Source organism: Galleria mellonella, unplaced genomic scaffold, assembly GCF_026898425.1.
Source record: "Galleria mellonella isolate WM207_F2 unplaced genomic scaffold, CSIRO_AGI_GalMel_v1 utg35, whole genome shotgun sequence".
Lineage (NCBI taxonomy): Eukaryota > Metazoa > Arthropoda > Insecta > Lepidoptera > Pyralidae > Galleria > Galleria mellonella.
Genome location: NW_026442082.1, coordinates 1,051,152 through 1,071,399, shown reverse-complemented (window position 1 = coordinate 1,071,399; position 20,248 = coordinate 1,051,152). Strand labels below are relative to the sequence as shown.

General features: G+C 31.4%; 3 protein-coding genes across 4 annotated transcripts; 2 read left to right on the top strand and 1 right to left on the bottom strand.

Annotated features, from left to right (window-relative positions):
- Positions 1 to 3,341: 3,341 nt before the first annotated feature.
- LOC113514526 (granzyme M-like) lies at positions 3,342 to 9,077 on the top strand. 2 transcript variants are annotated; one of them, XM_026898614.3, is made up of 10 exons: positions 3,342 to 3,451; positions 3,848 to 3,960; positions 4,361 to 4,512; positions 4,761 to 4,843; positions 5,797 to 6,014; positions 6,442 to 6,609; positions 7,316 to 7,504; positions 7,917 to 8,089; positions 8,417 to 8,494; positions 8,861 to 9,077. In XM_026898614.3, exons 1-10 carry the CDS (start codon positions 3,406 to 3,408, stop codon positions 9,042 to 9,044), a joined length of 1,404 nt encoding a protein of 467 aa, XP_026754415.3. In that variant the 5' UTR covers positions 3,342 to 3,405; the 3' UTR covers positions 9,045 to 9,077. The 2 variants fall into 2 exon arrangements, with proteins under 2 accessions (XP_026754415.3, XP_031764061.2); XM_031908201.2 differs by lacking the exon at positions 7,316 to 7,504.
- A 59-nt stretch (positions 9,078 to 9,136) lies between these two features.
- On the top strand, positions 9,137 to 16,175 carry LOC113514527 (uncharacterized). The gene is made up of 8 exons (XM_052896814.1): positions 9,137 to 9,152; positions 9,687 to 9,943; positions 11,042 to 11,276; positions 11,502 to 11,713; positions 12,666 to 12,848; positions 13,178 to 13,336; positions 13,769 to 13,941; positions 14,612 to 16,175. Exons 1-8 carry the CDS (start codon positions 9,137 to 9,139, stop codon positions 14,688 to 14,690), a joined length of 1,314 nt encoding a protein of 437 aa, XP_052752774.1. The 3' UTR covers positions 14,691 to 16,175.
- A 94-nt stretch (positions 16,176 to 16,269) lies between these two features.
- LOC113514528 (uncharacterized) lies at positions 16,270 to 19,312 on the bottom strand. Its single transcript, XM_026898616.3, has 4 exons — positions 19,295 to 19,312; positions 18,757 to 18,927; positions 18,040 to 18,192; positions 16,270 to 16,823 (listed from the first exon to the last, which is right to left on the bottom strand). The coding sequence occupies exons 2-4, from the start codon at positions 18,907 to 18,909 to the stop codon at positions 16,647 to 16,649; spliced, it is 483 nt and encodes a 160-aa protein (XP_026754417.2). The 5' UTR covers positions 18,910 to 18,927; positions 19,295 to 19,312; the 3' UTR covers positions 16,270 to 16,646.
- Positions 19,313 to 20,248: the final 936 nt, after the last annotated feature.

Sequence of the window (20,248 nt, the reverse complement as noted above, 5' to 3'; positions counted from 1 at the left end):
TAGAAGTATCATTTTAAAATTTTCTGTACCTTTTTTGAAGGACGGACGAACAGACAGACGGACAAAGTCGCACTATAAGGGTTCCTTTGTATGTATCGTTTTGTTACAGATCTCTAAAAAGTCTCTGAAAGGATACGATTTAAGTTAGCATGCAATCACATTTCAGCAGACCATGACACCGTAATAATAAACTCTGATAGTAAAACGAATTTTATTTCTTCTTTACTATTGTACAACTTTAATTTGTTACTTATTTTGCATTTAGAACTGTTATTTTGTTTTCTAATTTATTCAGCAAGTTAGTACGAACTATTTTTTTTTACACAAAAACTTGTTTTAATGCCACTACAGTCAAACAGTGTATCAATCAAAGTGATAACCGGCACCATATCTCAACAAAGTTTATTTATTTATTTTAAAAAACCAACAGCGGTTTAAAAATAAAATTAACAAACATTTTATAACAAAGTAGTATGGCCAATAACAGGTTTTTCTAAAAAAAAGAAATTGAAAGGAAATTGAAAGAAAATTGAAAGAAAGAAAAGAAATTGATATAGACATATAAAGAAAATTAGACTATTTTAGACTAAATACTTTAAATAGACTATCTTTCACAGTTTAACTACCTATATATTATATTATGAGATATATGATAAATTTCATCAAAATTAGTCGTTTAGTTTTAAATTTAATTAATGTGTCGTTCTAATTTCCAGTATCTCAATTATCAAGCATAGAGAGGCGAAGAAGTAGCGAAATACTATCAAACACAAGAAAAATACTGAACGGACACGAAGTCGGGGATACGAGACCTTATATGGTAAAAAATTAATGTATCTAATATATCAACCCACAGCAATTCACTGCTGGACGTTAGCGTTTATCTTTTATTTTTTATACAACTTAGAATGGCAAACAAGCTGATGGCCCACCTGTTGGAAAATGGTAACCGTCGTACGTCATGAGCATGGACATAACAGAGTATATTGTTTCACCCATGCGTTGGCATTCCTGAGGACACAGGTGTTATTTTTCTGTACCCTGTAAATTCACGCCATATCATCATATCCCACTCTTCAAATCAAAACACAGCCATGCAAACACAACTGCTTTACGGTTGAAACACGAATGGGACAGAGGTATACGCATACGTATAGACTCTCAGACATACCTTTGTAGATAACTACGAGTAATATAATAGTTCCGCTCTCATATTGGGGTAGACAGAAGAAAATTATAGAATGAACACGGACTTCTACAAATATACCTACTCTAATATGCTCACTCAAATATGCCTATGATGTCGGACATAAATTTCTACCAAGATTACACTCCACGGTCCTTTTACGCATTCATTTATTCTCAGCAACTTTAATAATCATGATTGTTGGCATTTGATGGAACTTTATTAATTTTTTTTTTTTAATAAAATTAACATATCACCGTGTGATCCCGATGTAGACTTTTTCACCCGTTCCTTCTCGTGGATATCGTAAAATGCAACTAAGAAAACTTAAAGGTCGAGGGATGGGCAACAGCGCTCCTCTTATAATTTTACCAAAGGCTAGCTGCGTTTGCCAACTCGTCTGCCAAGCGTGGCGACTACTTGCAAAACCCTCCTTAGGGGGAAATTCTTAAATTTGACGTGTACCTACATAATTTTTTTATTTTGTTACTTATATTGTTTGTTTTGTCCTGTAGTTTTGGCATAGAATGAGCCTTTACTTTCCCGTAGGTGTCATAAAAAGCGAATAAGGTAACCTTATGATTGAGGGATGGTCAGCAGCGTCCCTCTTAACAAAAAGCCTAACTACGGTTGCCAGCCTGCTTTGCTTGGCAACTGTTGGCAAAACGCCACTTATGGGAGAAGTTTATGTTCAGCAGTAGATAATTAACAGCTGATATGATAACGATGAAGACGATTGTGTGTCTGGTAAAGAATCCAAAAGATTGCATTTCGTTTTTATCTTTAGGTTTTATGCTAATCAACTTATGATTGAATATTGATAAAAAGAGGTACGTTTTAACCAAACAGTATTCCATTTATGGTATTATTTTAAACATTTTTAATTACCAGTTTCAATCAGTATTGTGTAGTTTATTAATAAGTATAGTACTAATACATATTTATTTTTGTAACATTATTACTCTGATCAAATATAATTATGAGCTATTTTGTATCTATAGTTATGCCTAATGACTCTGCATTGAATTGAAACACGAAGAAAATTAAAATGGCCCATCACCTTTTTTAAAATTATTAAAACAAATTATTCCATTACAGGCCTGCTAAAAATGAAATAAAAAAGATGAGAAGGAATGAATTGGAAAAGATTAAACAAAATGAGAGAAACACAACAAAACATATTTTGACTTTGGACAAAACAGAACAATATCGTCAGAGCATTCATTGATAAACCAGAGGATTAACAGAAACAGAATGTTGTTAATGCAACTACATAAAAATCTTGTCAAAATAAATAACTATATTGGATTATTCTTGGTATTTTTATTGCTATATATGTAAGTGCTAATACAGAGTTAGTTGTAATAGGTATATCAAAAATTATGTTGAGATTTCAATTTCACTCTTTAGTGTTAATAGTTCAGTTTCGCGAATAAATTGCAATTTTTTTTATCAGAACATCACTGTAATGCTTACAATACCCTTCATGCGTTGTCATTCCTGAGGATTAGGGTACTATGCCTCGGTGAGATTACTGGATTGTACTTTCACAGTCATATCCTACCTTTCAAATCGAAGTATACAATTGTCATAGTCTTGTACAAAAGCAAGATTTTTTTAATTGTAGGTACACTTGATTCGTTTTAGTTAAGACTTGCTGAATTTAATAAAGATAAAATTAATACAGTAAAAGTCTGTATTCTACCTACTACAGATAAACTACAGATAAATTCATGGTTTTAAAATTTAAATTATGATTTAGTTTCATTGTTTAAATTTAATACTATTTTATACATATTAAAAAATTATAACTAGAGAATAATAGGACCCAAAAAGCTATTGGACCAAATAGAATGTTTTTATACAGTTATGTTCCTGAAGGTCAAACTTAAAACAAGCAATGTAAATAGTAAAAATTAATTTAATACATCTAATTTATATAACAACTAGCGGTAATTGGCCAGATAAAACGTTTTAAAACATTAAACTACTATGTCGTATTATTTCATTGATATCTACATTTCTAATACACTTTAATATTTTTATTTTTCATCTTATTTAATTTTATATTTAAACCAACATGTTTTTTAGTTGTACATGCCTAGAAAGTTACATGTCGATTAATTTTTGCAATAAGCATGAAATAGTCAATTTACTTTTAATCAATTACTCAAATTTAGTATTGTTTTAGGTTCTTGTTTATAGCGTAATCCTCCAACATGATACGTATATCTTGTATTTTGTTGTTTTTTGTATATATTTTGGGTAATTTAATTATACATAAATTCACCATTTTTTATATTAATATAAGAGTATATACTTTATTTTCTTCTTTCATCTCTATATTTAAAAATAATAGAATTTTCGTCGTTCCTCTGATCGAACTGTTTCTAATTACTCCTCTCCATCCAAAGATTGCTTGGAAGAGATCGCTTTTATCGATAAGGTCGCTATTGTTTTCTCATTGTGATTATTTCTTGTAATTGTTTATATCTATAATAAGTTTACTATTGTAATCTTTTGGAGCAAATAACAAAGAGTATCTATCTATTCTAAATAAAATATAATAATAATATCTTATTGTACAATGATAGAAGAATGAGTTCATCTAGAGAACTATGTTCTTAAATAATATGATTACAGCATTACATGTTGTTCCAGATGTTGAAGCATTAGAATTAACTACGCAATTACCACAAGAAGTAGAAAAAATATTGAATGGTACAAGACGTATCATAAACGGAGAAGAAGTTACAAACGATAGACCCTACATGGTAAAAATTATTACATGATTTAATTAATGCAATACAGATAGCCACTGTCAGAGATTTCAAAAACAATAAAATTTTATATATGATCAAGCAAAAGACGATTTACATTTCAACCAAATTAAAAAAGAAGCAGATTCTCAATTCAATTGTATTTTTAATGTTTGTTACCTCATAACTCCGTCAGTTCTAAACCGATTTGGCAAATTATTTTTTATCTGAATAGATATACTTACAGATTGGTCCTATAGAAAATTTGTCAAACTAGTTCAGTAGTTTAAATTTGAGATCCAAATAACTGGTTTTGTCATAATTAAAGTGTTTTTTGGAATACAATCTTTATTCTTTTAACGAGCGAGACACAAACTTTAATTATTTTCACTTTATCAACTGCGAAAACTTTCAGGTATATTTAAAACTACCACGAAGTAACAAAAAGCAACCAAACTATAGGACATGGTTATGTAGCGGAGTTATTATTCATGAAGAGTACATCATGACTTCTGCTGCCTGTATAGAAGACGCTGAACATTTTTATGTTGTTTCTGGAACATACAAGTATTAATTACTTATTTTTATTCAATATTTATTTATTTGTACTATGCCAACTAAGAAAGTAATAAAAAAATCTAGTTATTTCTAATATAAAAAAATATAATAGGTGTTTTTAAAACACTAATTAAAAAATATTTCAGTATATAACACTTCTAAATATAAAAGATAACTTGGCAATTAAACTTGATAATAAATAAGTTATAAAAATAGTTTCTTTTCGGAAATGTAAATTTTTATAAAAATCTGTTTAGGTACTCTGATGACGACGACAGGTATAACAATCCGTGTATCAAGAATGGTGCAAAGAAAGCGATATGGAAGTGCATTCCTAAAAGTAAATATGTAGAACACAATATTGATAGAAAAGTATTATTTAAAGTTTGACTAAGTAGTAATGAAAGCCAAGCTGCACATATTATATTGTAACCGATCTTATTATTAAAGCTACAACTAATCAGCATGAATGAAATAAGATATCTATAAAATCATGATCAATGATGATCAAATATGAATCAATGATGACAACGAAAGTAGGAGTTGGTTAAACTTATTATTTATAAAAAAAAAGATCTGTGAATAAGCCAGAGAGAGACTTTGTACAAAATCGTTTGTTTGGATACCTCTGTCCCATTCATGTTTCAACCGTGAAGCGGTTATGTTTGCATGACTGTGTTTCGGTTTGAAGGATGGGATATGAATGAATGCAGTGAATTTACACGGTACAGAGGAATAAAACCTTAATCCTCAAGAATGGTAACGCATGAAGGGTATCACGGGTGAAACAGTATACTCTGTTTTGTCCATTGTACTGCTCATGTCATTAAAAGTGGTGAGCCGACAGCTTGTTTACCATTTTAAGTTACATTAAAAAAAACCGTATAGTCTCGGGATAGAAGGGGCCACCCTTTCCTTTTCCGTAGGTGTCTTAAGAGGCGACTAAGGGAACTTGATAATTGAGAAATGGGCGACAGTCTCTTAAAACTTTACCAAAACCTAATTGTGATTGCTTACCAACCTGCCGAGCGTGGCAAGCACTGGCAAAACCTTCCTTTATAAGGGAGTCCTATGTTCAGCAGTGGACAGTTAAAGGCTGATATAATTTTGATGATGAAGGTAAATAGATATACCACAGCTATCGTCGCATATACGAATATAATATTATAGTATCGAAATATAGAGAATAAAAAATTACCAAATGCTCTTATTAGAAGTCTTTAGGCGTATCTTATTGGGAACGATATTTATTAATTTACTCATTTTGATCAAAATTATTTTATTTTATACCAGATTATGTCTTCGATGGTCACGAAAATGACAATATCAGGTGGATGAATAACGATATAGCTGTCGTGAAGGTTGAAGAAGGTTTTGATTTCACCAGACTTATCAAAGGCTGCGACTTCATACCCAAACCAATTTCCCATAACAACCAAAGTCAAATTTTAGAAAATCCCGGTTCAGTTGTCAGTGTCGCAGGCTGGGGTACTACTTCTAAGTACAATGATGTAAGTTTTATCTGAAGATACTTTATAAAGTAATATAACTTTTAAGAACGATGTCATATAATTATTTCTATTAATAGATTCATACTCGTAATAAATTTCTAATTCACATATGTGTTAGGTTGACAAAATCAATATGATGAAAAGTGTTTTAAATTTATTTTTTTTATAATTAATCAATATATAATAATTATATATATATATATATATATATATCCTGAGTGAATCCTTATCTTAATATATAATTATATGAAATACACTAGCTATACTTCTTTTTCTATACTTATGTTCTGCACTTACGGTTCCATTGAATTACCAAGTGTAATCTACAATGTAACTTACGCATTTGGTAAATGTATTATTAATAGCTTTTTCATAGTTTTAGCGTGACCGATATTGTTTAATAATGTTAATTTATACAATATTTTAGTGGGTGAATAGAAGAAAAGAAAACCAACAAAATCTTCTAGAGGCTCATGTAGAAATTATATCCAAAAACAAATGCAAGAGACGTTGGGGCTCCCGCTATCATAACATAATCGACAACTACATGATATGTACCAAGGATGTGGGGCAAACTATGTCGGAGATTTGCAACGTAATGAAACATTTTTTATATTTGTTATTTATTTTTTAGAAACTTAAAATCTTTAGTTTGTCATTGAACGCCGTTTGGTCCCGGCATAGAATGGGCCATCCCTTCCTTTCCCGTAAGTGTTATAAGAGACGACTAAGGTAACTTAATGATCGAGGGGTAGACAGCAGCGTCCTTCTTAAAACATTCCTAAAGCTTAACTACGGTTGCCAACCTGCCTGCCAAGCGTGGCTACTACTGGCAAAACCCCCATTATGGAGGAGACCTATATTCTGCAGTGGACAGTTAACGGCTGATACGATGATGATGATGATGAAAGTAAACAAATATACAAACTTCTTTACAACCTTTTACATTTGTAATAGTAAGTAGGATAATTTAATTTACTTGGTGCTTTTAACCCTCCAATATGAGGATCCCTATGTTCAACACTGGACAGTTAATGACTGATACGGTATGGTAAAACTGGTTTTGCTAATCCTAATTTCGAACTAATTAATAATCACAATAATTATACTAAAATATAAGCACCTGTATAGAATTTATACAATAGTTTCAAGGTATATACGTGCTTGGATCCAGCCCAATTGATTGTAGCAATAATAAAGCAATTTTTTTTTTCTGAAGGAAATATGTAAAAATGCAGTTATAGATGGAAGAAATTGTAAATATCGGAATTTATATTGACAAACCAACATTTTGAATTTAGGAAAAATACGTTGATTGCCAAGATATTAACTATTCAGATGAGGAGGATATGAGAAGAGATGCTCCAATAGTTAAAACTGAAAAAATACCAACAAATCTAGTTATGCACTCCGCTTATCATAATGAATCTTCTGGAAATACATCTGTAAGCAGTAACAGAAGGTCTATGACAGATGGTGGATTCTGTGAGGTAAATATACGAAGGAACTCTTGAAATTAATTTATTATCTGACTACCTTTGTGTCCGTTACTTCGTATATATGGATTTTAGAAGTAGAAAACACAATGAAATAGAGCACTTATGGATAACATATTAAGATAAAAAATACACCAATTTTTAAATTAGATCTTTAGAAACACAACTGCGAAAACTGCATTCAATTTCATTTAATAGCTTTTACGTGATACCGGAACAAAAAGAACAGACAGACAAAATAAAAAAAAAAATGTTTTGTCTTCTAATGCACTAATTAAGACTCCTCATATTTTTTTTTTAATATCTCCCATGTACAATGTACAAAAATTCTCAAGTTACAGTTTTGTCAAATTAGTAAGCTTATAACTATCTATTTTTACTTAACATAATAATAAACGGCCTACAGAATGATCATGGAGGCCCTCTTGTCTATGGAACTGGAGTTAACTCTATTGTAATTGGAGTGATATCAGCTTGCCTTGTCAAAGAGAGAACCAACAAGTGCTACGGACCCTTCTTGTTCACCAGCGTTTATAAAAATCGACAGTTCATCTCTTGCGTCATCTACAAGGACGTTGAGTAAGCACATTTCTTCTTTATTTATAAATAATAAAAGAAAATACTTATATGTATAATATAATTTTAATCTTGTTATAAAATCTATTTATAATAAAAAATACTGTTAGTAAAATGATTGCTCCGAGACGGAAATCTTGTGAAGCATCAGCTGAACTGTTAATATAGCGAAGAAATCAAATCTCATCCACTTCAAAATTTTTTCAATCATATTATTGAATATAATTATTGGTTATGATTTTTATAGAAATGAAGTCAAGAGTCTTATTACTCTATATCATATTTTCATATATATATTTCTTTTTTATAATTCTTTTTTTTTTCTAATAGACCTAAATGCAGACGTCAGTTCAGATCAGGAGTGACTCACGTGGAAAAAGTAATATCATGGAAAAATCATGACGACGGGTAAACAACGTGTATTATTAACTAGCTTTTACTTGCAGCTTCGTTTGCTATTTTGTTCAACAATTGTGATTGTTGGTATAGATAGAAATAAAATAGTTATAAAAAGAAACCCACCTCCTTTACGGTGTAGTTTGAGAAAAAAAATATGTACTCTTCAATTATGAATTATAAACAATAAATCCGAAAAGTGCAATAGAATGCAAAAAGTTTCATGTCAATATTACCCTTAACTCACCCCACCCCTGTAAGTTTTTCGCAAGAAAAGGTAGCCTATAATCGTGTCCAGGAGCACATCTATGCCTATACCAAAATACAAAAGTATCAAAAAACAATATAGCTAATTAATAATATTTATTATTTATACAGACCAGCGAAGAATGAGCTAGAAATGGTGAAAAAGCCAGAAACAGATCCAGAGATCGTGCATGGTGCAGACGAACCAGTCGATGCAATAGACGACAAGGTGTTTCCAGGAAGCGGCTTCATACTGCGTGCCACAAATGATACGAAAGTTCCGCTTGCTTTGAATGAAACTGCTAAAACTGTGTAATGTATTTTAATAATAAAATTAAACTATTACGGACTTGTGTATTTCTTTTTTTAATCAATATAAAAAAAAAACTATAGGATATTTTGTGTAATATGTCTGTTTTGTACAGTAAAACAGTACGTTCTTTGAAACTGTATGTTCTTTGAACTAAAAAGGTTTTTCATTCATTCTATTCCTATCATAAACAATGTGAAAAGGAATAAGTTCACAATACATATATATATATATCTCGAAATATATTATAATCTCGAAAGGTTTTGATATATCTTGATATCCCTTATACGGTATTTTCATTACAAATACAAAGAAGTTAATGAAAATAAAATTTTAAATAGTCAAACATGAAATAATTGAATTTATTGACTTGGAACCATACTATAAATTGAGCAGAGAAATTAATTTAAACTTGGACAAATCAATTTACTGCGATCCTTTGGTTTTGGGATCGTTCTGTTAAAAATTGAGAAATTACCACTTGATTTACTTTTTTATTCTTATAGTGATAGGTATTTATTTAAATTGATATTTCTGTGAAAATATTATAATTATTATTGAACCACAATAATAAGAAAGCAATAAAGAGTTTTCATTCCTTCAATCACAATTATAATTAAGAGTAATTATGTTATAGAATTTTTACAGGCACAACTGTATCAAATCCTACTGATGTTGACAAAAATCCTGACAAAGCGAAACATGCCAAAGAACATAGTTCCGTTAATGTAACGCATCACAAATCTAATCAAGAACACAAACTAAAGAAGGATGTAACAAACAACAGTCTAGCTGAAATTGATGAGACAGAAGACGAAGGTTGGGAATATGAAAACAACTCCATAGTAGATACCAGAAGAATATTGTACAGCAAGAATGTACCTATTGGAAAAAGACCTTACATGGTAAAGCAAATATTCATTATCTAATATTAAAAAAAAAAATTTTAAACTCACGTACACATACACTCACAGAAATTCACTAATTAATTTATCAAAACCAATTTTCAAATTCCGATCCTTTCTCGAGAGTATCGTAAGAGGCGATTTTGGGACTTAACGGTTGAGGACAGTAGCGTCCCTCTTAAAACATCACTAGCCTGACTGCGATTACCAAACCGCCTGCCAAGCATGGCAACTATTGGCAGAGCCCTCAGAGAGAGATAATGGCTAATATGATGGTTATGATGAACACTTAAATCAAAACAACAAAACATATTTTACTGACATAGCTGTTATCTCGCGGAAGACTATAACGCCCCGTTAAAGGGTATAAATACGGCAACACGATTTAAAAACGCATTTTGCGTATCGAAGGGTTAACACTAGGCTCCCAGCACCGATATAATAATTTACCTGAAGACGCCTCGTTTGGAATTAAAACACATGTCGTAAAAGTTAAAACGAAATGGCAGTCGAAAATTGCTGGCTGATATGGAGTTTTGTGGAAGTTCTGGAAGCAATAGTAGTGGTCAATTTTCGAGTGCACACATACAGTCACACACATACTAATGGTAGCGGAATTAAACAAAATAATTCTATTCAAATAACCAGCAACAAAAAATACATAAATGCTTCACAATACAAATATTTAAGTATATAGTTAGTTTGCTCTCTATCAATAATATTATAAATGCAATAGTTTATAATAATGTATTATGGATGAGCGTTCGTTACTCTTTAACGCAAAAACTACTAATCAGGTTTAATTAAAGTTTGCTACACGGGTAGATTATATTTTAACTTAGCTTAAAGGATACTTTAATAACTGAGTCACGCGGGCGGTACCGCAGTATACATCTAGTAGTTAATAAATTTAATTAGTTTTTAATATACTCAAACTAATTACACAAAACTCAGTCAAAAAACAGTTATTTACAGTAAGATATTTTATCCAAGAAAACTTCCCTGTTGTAACCCATTATTACATCTCACTTAGTCAAGCAAAAGCATAAAATTTACGAGTATAGGTACAATAAATTCTAAATTTTTTTTACAATTTAGGTTTACTTACAACTGACTAAAGAGTCCGCTAAAGCCCGCAAGTATCGAGGCTGGCTATGTGGGGGTGTCATCGTAGATCCCTCATATGTGCTTACATCGGCTGCATGTGTGGAAGATGCCGATCATTTCTATATTATCTCCGGCACAACGAAGTTTGTAGACAGCTTTGATTACAAGGAAGACGACTGTGTCTGTAAACATAGAAGAAAAGTTGTTTGGAAATGTATACCTAAGAGTAAGTTGGAATAAAATATATAAATAATAAATATATATCCTTATCTTAGCTTCCTGAATTAAAAGGAACTAAGCATTCTTTATTGTGTTATTAGTTTTGGGTATTTATATTGGAAATTGAACATCTACTCGTATATGTAAATGTCTATTATATACAATAATTGTTTAACATAGTAAACTATTCAGCATAATTTGAATTTGAATAAACTGCATATGAATTTTTTAGATTATAAATTTGACTTTCAAGACAGCATAAAATGGTCATCAAATGACATTGCAATCGTTAAAGTTGATAAACCTTTCAAACTTGGAATTCCTGAAATAGGATGCGAATTTGCTACTGATCTTATTTCCTACAATAATATAAGTAGAGAATTGGAGAAATCTGGAACAAAGGGATACATCACAGGTTGGGGAAGCAGCAGTAATTTTAGAGAGGTAAAAATTTAATATACCTACGGTAGATTTAAAAAAAATATATATTACCAATCACTACATAGTATAAAACAAAGTTGCTGTCGCTGTCTGTCCGTCCCTATGTATGCTTAAATCTTTAAAACTACGCAACGGATTTTTAAAGCGGTTTTTTTTTAATAAATAGAGTGATTCAAGAGGAAGTTTTGTATGTAGAATACATGTATAATGTTGTAGAGAAACACTGATAAATTTAGATGTTTCAAATGTGATGTCGTAAATAAACACACTTTTTTGCGCTTACATTGCAAACGCTGGCTGAACCTCACGAGATAAATCAAAATAATGTACACCTTAAAAAGATCAACAAAAAAATTCGCGATGGCATATATCTATCTCTTAAGGATAACCCACAATAATTATTTTTTATCCTTTACATTTTACAGGAAAAAATGGCTTATTTACAAAGTAAATTTAAGCAATACAGCATTATTTTTTATCCAATTAAGTAATTATTAATCCTTAAATACACTGTCCATTTAATATAGATCAATATGGCCCTGTACAGCATGTAATTTAAATGAATATTTCCGAAGATATTACAGATTTAAAATGCAGGGAGATAGTAGTATTCTGTAGTAAGTAGGTAGGTAAATTTAGTATCAGCATTGCACCCGTGCGAAGCCGGGGCGGGTCACTAGTAGATTATCGTAGATTAAGTAGCATACATATAACACAACATGTAAGTAACTACTATTGGTAGTAAAACTACGAATAAATGTTATATTAAATTTCTTTTTGAATAAAATTCAAACTTCGGTATATTCAAATTAATTTCCAATTTTTTTTTAAAGGTTTATTCACTTAAGCACTTTAGAGCTAACTAGAAACTCTTAATGCCAAATGGCAACACTCTTATAAAATTACCGAATGTATAATATTTTAAGTTTAAGCAAAATTTTTTTCTTTGTTTTAGGGTGTATATCGTCGCCAAAATGTCCATATTCCAGAGAACGCTAAGTATCTCCAAGAGGCGAAGGTCTGTGTGATGGACAACGAGCATTGCGCTAAAAAATGGGCGCAAAGATTCAGGAACATTATCACGCAGTACATGATTTGCACCAAAGATATGATGAGAAGACTTAGCGAAATCTGTAACGTAAGTAGCTGTGAAATTGAAGTACTAATTGTTGTTCCAAGAATTACTACTTACTATTTAGGAACAAACTCATATTTGTTCCATGCTCATGCATTTGAACTGTACATTGCTGTAAAATCTGTGAATAGATTTATGCGCATACATTGTAATATTTTTGCTCGTGCTTCGACTTCCTTTGATTGGTATTGGTAATTACAAAAACTTTGTTTCTTAACGTATCCAAAAGACTATCTATTAAGCTAAGCATTATCATCCATTTAATGTTAGAATAGAAATAAATATTTTATGAAATTACGTAAAATAAACCGTTACATACCTATATTTTGTAGAAAAAATACGCAAACTGTACCGATGTGGAAAGCCGTCGATATGATATTGAAGATACTAATGACAATTTCCAAACTTACAATGTAGATCTTGGACGACATTTGAGAGATCCTGATGATTATACTGCACGGCGATCTTCTCTGCAAGGTGGATTTTGTGAGGTAATAATATCCACGTGACACATTACTAATACAGCTGTTTATTAACCTAACTATAAAGTAACGCTGTGGACCAGACAAAAAATGGGCCACCGCTTATTTTTCACATGGTTTAAATTGGTAAATTAGCGAGTGATTTTTGAAATCATATGCATGATTTTAAACCTGAACTAACAAATAGTTGCTTTTAGCAATAACACCGTTTGTTGCTGGTTCAACATCTTATTCTATTTTTTTTTTATAATAATATAGAGCTGTATACGTCCATAGTCTACAGAGACCGTTTATGATCAGACGAGCTGTATGCTTGTTTGCCACCTTTGTGGAATATAAAAAAAAATACTACTGTAATCTTTTGGAAGAAACAATAAAAAGTATATATCATTCTATCTAATATATAGAGACAATCTACAGTTTGTACAAGCTTTTTTCTAGAATGATCACGGGGGACCACTAATCGTTAAGTATCAAGGCGAAGAGCATGTAATCGGTGTCATATCCGCTTGCAAGATCGACTCCAAAAGCCATAGCTGTCACGGGCCCTTTCTATATACTTCAGTGTATAAGAATAGGCAATTCATATCTTGCGCTATTCATAAAGACGCTGAGTAAATAACTATCTTATAATATCAATGATATTACAAAGTATAGAACTTAAGCAAATTCCGAAGGATTTAATTTTCTATATAAACAATGACCATATTTTTTCTTGTTAGTGAATTAAAATAATGTAGCTGCTAAACCTCCTTTCTACAGCTTAAGTTTTGATTAAAAAAATTACCATTATTAAAAAATTAATTATAATAATTATTCGTCACCAATGTTGAATAATATTAGGTATTCTCGTGAGTACATTTCGGAAAAGAAATACTAAATTATTATTTACGCTGTGTCTTTATTGAATAATAAATATTTGTAATGTTTAGAATTATTTACCCAGATGTTTAAATTTTTTTAATAATGTTTGTATAACTTTTATGTATGGATACAATATAATATGATTGAAGTTACAAACTTTTAAAATTTTTTGATCGGAGAGAAAAATCAAGAACTTCTGACTACTCCATTTTTCATTTTCAATGTATAAAGATAGAATTGTGCATCCGGCTATATATGCTAACTGTATACAATGCCAAAAAGCTAGTGGAGGATGGTTTCAAAGGGGAACTTACACTGCATGGAGGTCGACCTGACAAAATATATTGTTAGCAATGGGGGTTGACATCCCCATTACTAGCAATCTCCTTAAATATATATATATTGTATTTAATTTTGCAGAGACAATTGTAGAAGAGTATTCCGAACTGGCATCACTTACGAAGAGTGGACCGTCAACTGGGACAAAGTGGACGAGTAAATAAATTTTAACTTAGTTCTTAATCCATAAATTAAATACTCCTTTATTAAATGACTAATACGAAATCTACTAAACTACGCACTAAATTGTTTCTGCAAATTTTGGAATTTATTTCAAAAATATGAGTATTTTGAAAATATACAAATACTAGAGGTATTTATTATTTAATGGGTGAAAACAAAATGATGACTCCGTTTGCACTATCGATAAATGTTGGCGGGGCACCAGTGAGAGCTTATAGGTAAGGATGTAAGAAGACCTTGTGAAGGTCAGTCGTAGGGTATATAAAATGGAGCTAAAAAGTGTCCTTTATTATTAACAATTCCTTTCTCTCAATATCAAGATTTAATAGCTTGACACGGTTGAAGCTGCAGGAAACAGTTTTAGATTTTGCAAAATTTTGATAGTACCAACAGGTAATAGGGTCCTGCGGATAAAGTCGCAGGCAATATCTTGTAATATTTTGTAGTTTATTTTGGATGTTTAATAGAACACAAAGACATTTTAATTGCCCGCTAGTTACACGCTTTCTCTCTATATTGGGTTGGCTAGAAGAAAACTCTTTCAGGCATAATACACAATATTTATAACTGTCTTATCTATGTAATTTATATATAGAATATATTTAAAAACATTATATTAATATATGGGAACCTCATTTACATTTACGTGATTACGTAGATGAAGTTGATTCTTCAGATAGTTCTGATTATCTGGAGATTTAAGAACTCGATGTAATAAAATTAAAGGCTTAAATTATAGACTAAATTTATTATAAATGTTTACCTATTATTTACTTCTAATGCTATTAAGACTTACTGTAACTTTTACCTTATACAAAATAATTGCTTTTTAGCGATGATAATACAGAACAAGAAAAAGGTGACAGGTATTTTTTTTTCATTAATTAGCTTAATTTTAATGCACTTAAAAGACTACAGAAACTATAAAAACACACCCAAACCAGTTAGTATTATATTGTCTGAGTCCATATCTACTACTTTTTTTTTTATTTTTTTGATGAAATAGTACCATGGACATAATAGAGTATGACTATGTCGTCGTATAAATATAAATTTAAAAGATAATCAAAACAACTACGTCTATAGTTTTTTTTAATACTTAAGGAATATTATCTTCATAAGGTATATCAGCCCTATCGTAACCTGAACTAATTTCTCAGTTGTTTAGAATAAATGTAATATTATTATTTTACTAGCAATGAAGACAAAGATAAGGTATATTACGAGAATTAAGGCGAAATGTAATACTTTGAATTTACATACGAGAGCATAATGTAAGTATTTAAAATTAACATTCATAAATACTCTTATTATCCAGCAAGGAACAGAATACAGAGACAAAACTTAAAGAAGACTCAGCTTCGTCTGACTCGGAAAGTATAGAAATCAGTCAAGGAAACATAGATAAAGCAGAAAAGAGGCTTGAAAATATAAAAGAAAAAAAATCGAGGAGTAAACATGCTACTAATAAGAGCAAGAAATCGCATGATAAGAAACATGAAGCAAAAATAGGCGGAAAAAAGAAGAAATTGAAGAAATCTAAAGGATCCGATGAGGTTAGAGGGGATAATAAAGAAGAGGTATTCTATGAATCCAATAAAGATGAAAATGTGAATGAACTAGTCGATGAATAATTAATCATTAACGATTATAATTATTAATAAAAGTAATCAATATTTTAGTGGTAATTTAATTTTATTTAAATAGTTTTAAATTTCACGTTTCTACCTGTTAATGTCTATTTGTTCGCTGACATGCTAGGAATCTTTTGCAGTTTAGTTGAAGGCACTTCAAGAAAATGCAGTCCATATTTGCTTAAAGTTTTCAACTAAATTGCAATGTTTTATAGTAACGGAAAAGTATTCTTAAAAAGTTTGCATAAAAAAATAGCAACAAAACTTTGTAATTCTTAGCTCTTCTAATTATTTATAAATTACATTGGTTCAATGATGAAATCCATTTTTAAACAGAACAAAAATGTCATATCGTCCTTGCTGGAGCAGTCAGGATTCTTGTAGAAATTGATAATGACTTGATAACGGGCGGCATTTGCACTGTTCACTGGTAAGTCATCGGTATTTATTACAAAGTCGAATATTGAGTATTCCCCCTGGAATATTAAAGATATATATAATAAACAGAAAACAATATGATAGGTAAATACCAGAGGGAGACTTTGTACAAAAGTCGTTTGCTTGGGTGCCTCTGTCTCATTCGTGTTTCAACCGTAAAGCAGTTGTGTTTGCATGGCTATGTTTTGGTTTGAAGGGTGGGATATGGCGTGAATTTACAGGGTACAGAGGAATAACATCTGAGTCCACAGGAATGACAACGCATGGGGAGTATCATGGGCGAATCAGTATACTGTGTTATGTCCATGGTCCTGCTCATGTCTATAGGCGACGGTTACCACTTTCCATCAGGTGGGCCGTCAGCTTGTTTACCATTTTAAGTTGTATAAAAAAAAGAGGTAGATTTTGCGGTAAATACCAGAAGGAGACTTGATTCAGAAATCGTCTGAATGATTTCCTCGTACCTCGTTTTGACCGCGAAACAACTAAGCATGCATAGCTGTATTTAGAGTTGAAATGTGAGATTTTGCTGTGAAATTACAGGATACGGTAACATAACAGCAATGGCATCGCATGAAATAGTATAACCAACTCAGTATATACTGTGATACTAATGTCTAAGCGTTCCATCAAGTTATTTGCAACTTACATTTTTGTGTATAAGTCTGATTAAGATATGTATAATTAAGCAAAGTAAAAATGAATTATTTATGTATCCTAGAGTACAGTAAAGAAATATACCTCTATTTTTTTTAGTTCAATGTCATTCCTTATTATACCTATCATATCAGCCGTTAAGTATCCACTGCTGAACATAAGCCTCTCCTATTAAAGGGATTTACCAGTTGTTGCCACGCTTGGCAGACGGGTTGACAATTGCAGTAACGCCTTGGTGATGTTTTATGTTCCCTTAGTTATCTCTTATGATACCCATGAATAAAGAAGGGGTAAGATACCCCTATTCTATGCCGGAATCACACGACACTAATTATACCTATTTAATGTGGATGTTTTTATATGATCCTACCCTGTTAAGTTTGAAAAATATATCAACGGTGTTCCAAATACCATAATAAGCTAGGTATGCTAAATAAAGCAACTGATTTTGACAAATCATATTTCAATTTTAAATGATAAACATTGTCCAGGATTCGTCCCACACCTACACATACTAATTTTGAAGTGGGCTTTCTCTGTAGAACAAAATCATGAATTTTTCTATGAATCCATGAATTACTATGATATTATACTTACACTTTCAAAAGGACAGTTATCTGGAAATCCAAAATATTGCAAGTATTTATAATAATTACTTTCTGGATGTAACTCTTCACACAAATCGCAGATAAGATGCGTCGCCATCACTTCGAACTGACCTGACACTTCTTTCTCAATTACTATTTCTATCTGTAAAGACAATTATTGGTACTTAATTACATTATATCTATTTACTCACATTAAGTGCCATAGAAGTAACAAACAGACAAAAAAACAGACTCACTTTCACATTTAATACGTTAGTATAATGAATTAGGAATCGTGAGAGGTGATTTAGAAAGGCGTTTAAAAAGAAATCTTCAGAATAGTTCGAATGTATTATTTTATTTTATTTAACTCTTTATTGCACCAGAAACACAAAAATACCTATAACAATGACAATTGAATAATTGAATTACAGTAACATAAATTACAGGTTAAAATATATTACATAAAAGTACAAAAGACGGTCTTATCGCTAATGTAAACTTTTACAGACAACTTTTGATTTTTTTTTTTACAACACAGGGGGCAAACGAGCATGCGACTCACCTGATGGTAAGTGACTACCGCCGCCCATAATCACCCACAACACCTACGGCATTGCAGGTGTTAAAGGAGAATAGATAGAATGTTTAATTCTAGTCTATTCGATAATAGGTATTTTTTGCTCTGCTTCATTTCTAAAATTGTTTTTACAATTAAATAACTCACCATAGTATTTTCGCCAACATTCTGAAGGAACTTGATAACTCCGGTCATACACGACGTCGTATCGTTATAATCTATCATTTCTATTCCGGAGGTATCGACATACATACTGCTGGTTTCATCGAAACAGACGTGTACTGGAGAATCGAAGTTCATCACATACTCTACCTCGGGCTAGAATATAAACACCTATTTTAAGACAAGTTTCTTGTTTTATTTATAATTTTAAACAAGCTGACGGTCCACCTGGTGAAATTGTGTCCCTCAAAGAGGACCCCATTGCTATTATTTACTTATAGGATCTTATTTCTTTTTTTATATAACATAAGGAGCAAGTAAGCATGCGGTTCACCCGGAGATAAATGATTATTGCCGCCCATAGGCATTTGCAACATCAAAGAAATTGCATGTGTTCCCAGCCTTTTAGGAAGGAATATACTCTTTTTTAAAGTTTCAATGTCTTATATAGAATATTTTGAACCATTACAAAAAAAAATTAAGGTTCATCAGAACTTAGCTAGGTACATTGTGTTGGGCTTACCCATAAAATTTTAGGTACTTACGCCATTTTGACCATTGCAAACACTAATAAAACATAACGCAATAATTAGAAACATTTTAAGTAGGTATATGAAAGTTTGAAGTAGTTCGACAAAATGATATAAATGGCCAAATGACAATATTTATATGTAACACTTTGCATGTTTGATCTGATAATGTAACATGTTTTGTACTATACCTGTTACTTAGATACAGATCTACAATAACAAATGTGTATTGTGACAATACTAATTGTATCTATTAACAAGTGGTGCTAACTTGCAGGTATTTTCCAGCACGACTTTTTTTCTAATAGACAATAATGGAATGATAACCCCGCCTGCGCTATCGGTATACGTTGGCGGGACGCCAGTGAGGATGAAGCAGATCAGTCGGCCCGTCATAATGAATATAAAGAATTAACCATTATGGTTTCCACGGGGAACCACGTGGAGGTCCATCTGACAGGGTATATTGCTAACAATGGGGCCGCTAGTCTTCTTTACTATCAATCCCTTTCTCCCTTTTTAGCACGACTCATAATAAATTGTCATAATAAAGATCGGCAACGGATGAATAATGCCTATGATGTTAGAAGTATGATAGCTGTTCATCAGGGTGGACGGATCGTGTCCTGTCCTTTTGGAAATTGTTGATTGTTAATAATTAATATTATTTTCAAATTAGTATATCACTAAAGAAAGACTAATCCGCCAAATGAAAGTCGCTCAGGGAGCTATGTAAAGAGCTATGTTTGGAGTTTCTCTGTCAGATCGAATCCGAAACTAAGAGGACCAAAGTTACCGAAATAGCTCAATAAATTTGCAAGTTACCACTTTCCATCAAATGGGCCCTCAGCTTGTTTGTCATTCCAAGTTGTATAAAAAAGTTTGTATTGATCATATTTTTCTTTTATGTTTACTGACCGAAATAAAAAGTAGCTTATTCTCCATCC

Coding starts and splice junctions, on each gene's coding strand:
- LOC113514526 (XM_026898614.3), top strand. CDS start 3,406: ATGATACGTATATCTTGTATTTTGTTGTTTTTTGTATATATTTTGG. Junction 6,610..7,315: donor CTATGTCGGAGATTTGCAAC/GTAATGAAACAT, acceptor TTTTGAATTTAG/GAAAAATACGTTGATTGCCA. Junction 8,495..8,860: donor TGGAAAAATCATGACGACGG/GTAAACAACGTG, acceptor TTATTTATACAG/ACCAGCGAAGAATGAGCTAG.
- LOC113514528 (XM_026898616.3), bottom strand. CDS start 18,909: ATGAACTTCGATTCTCCAGTACACGTCTGTTTCGATGAAACCAGCAGT. Junction 18,193..18,756: donor ATGTTGGCGAAAATACTATG/GTGAGTTATTTA, acceptor TTGTCTTTACAG/ATAGAAATAGTAATTGAGAA. Junction 16,824..18,039: donor ATAACTGTCCTTTTGAAAGT/GTAAGTATAATA, acceptor TTAATATTCCAG/GGGGAATACTCAATATTCGA.
- LOC113514527 (XM_052896814.1), top strand. Junction 9,944..11,041: donor TTGGAAAAAGACCTTACATG/GTAAAGCAAATA, acceptor TTTACAATTTAG/GTTTACTTACAACTGACTAA. Junction 13,337..13,768: donor TGCAAGGTGGATTTTGTGAG/GTAATAATATCC, acceptor GCTTTTTTCTAG/AATGATCACGGGGGACCACT.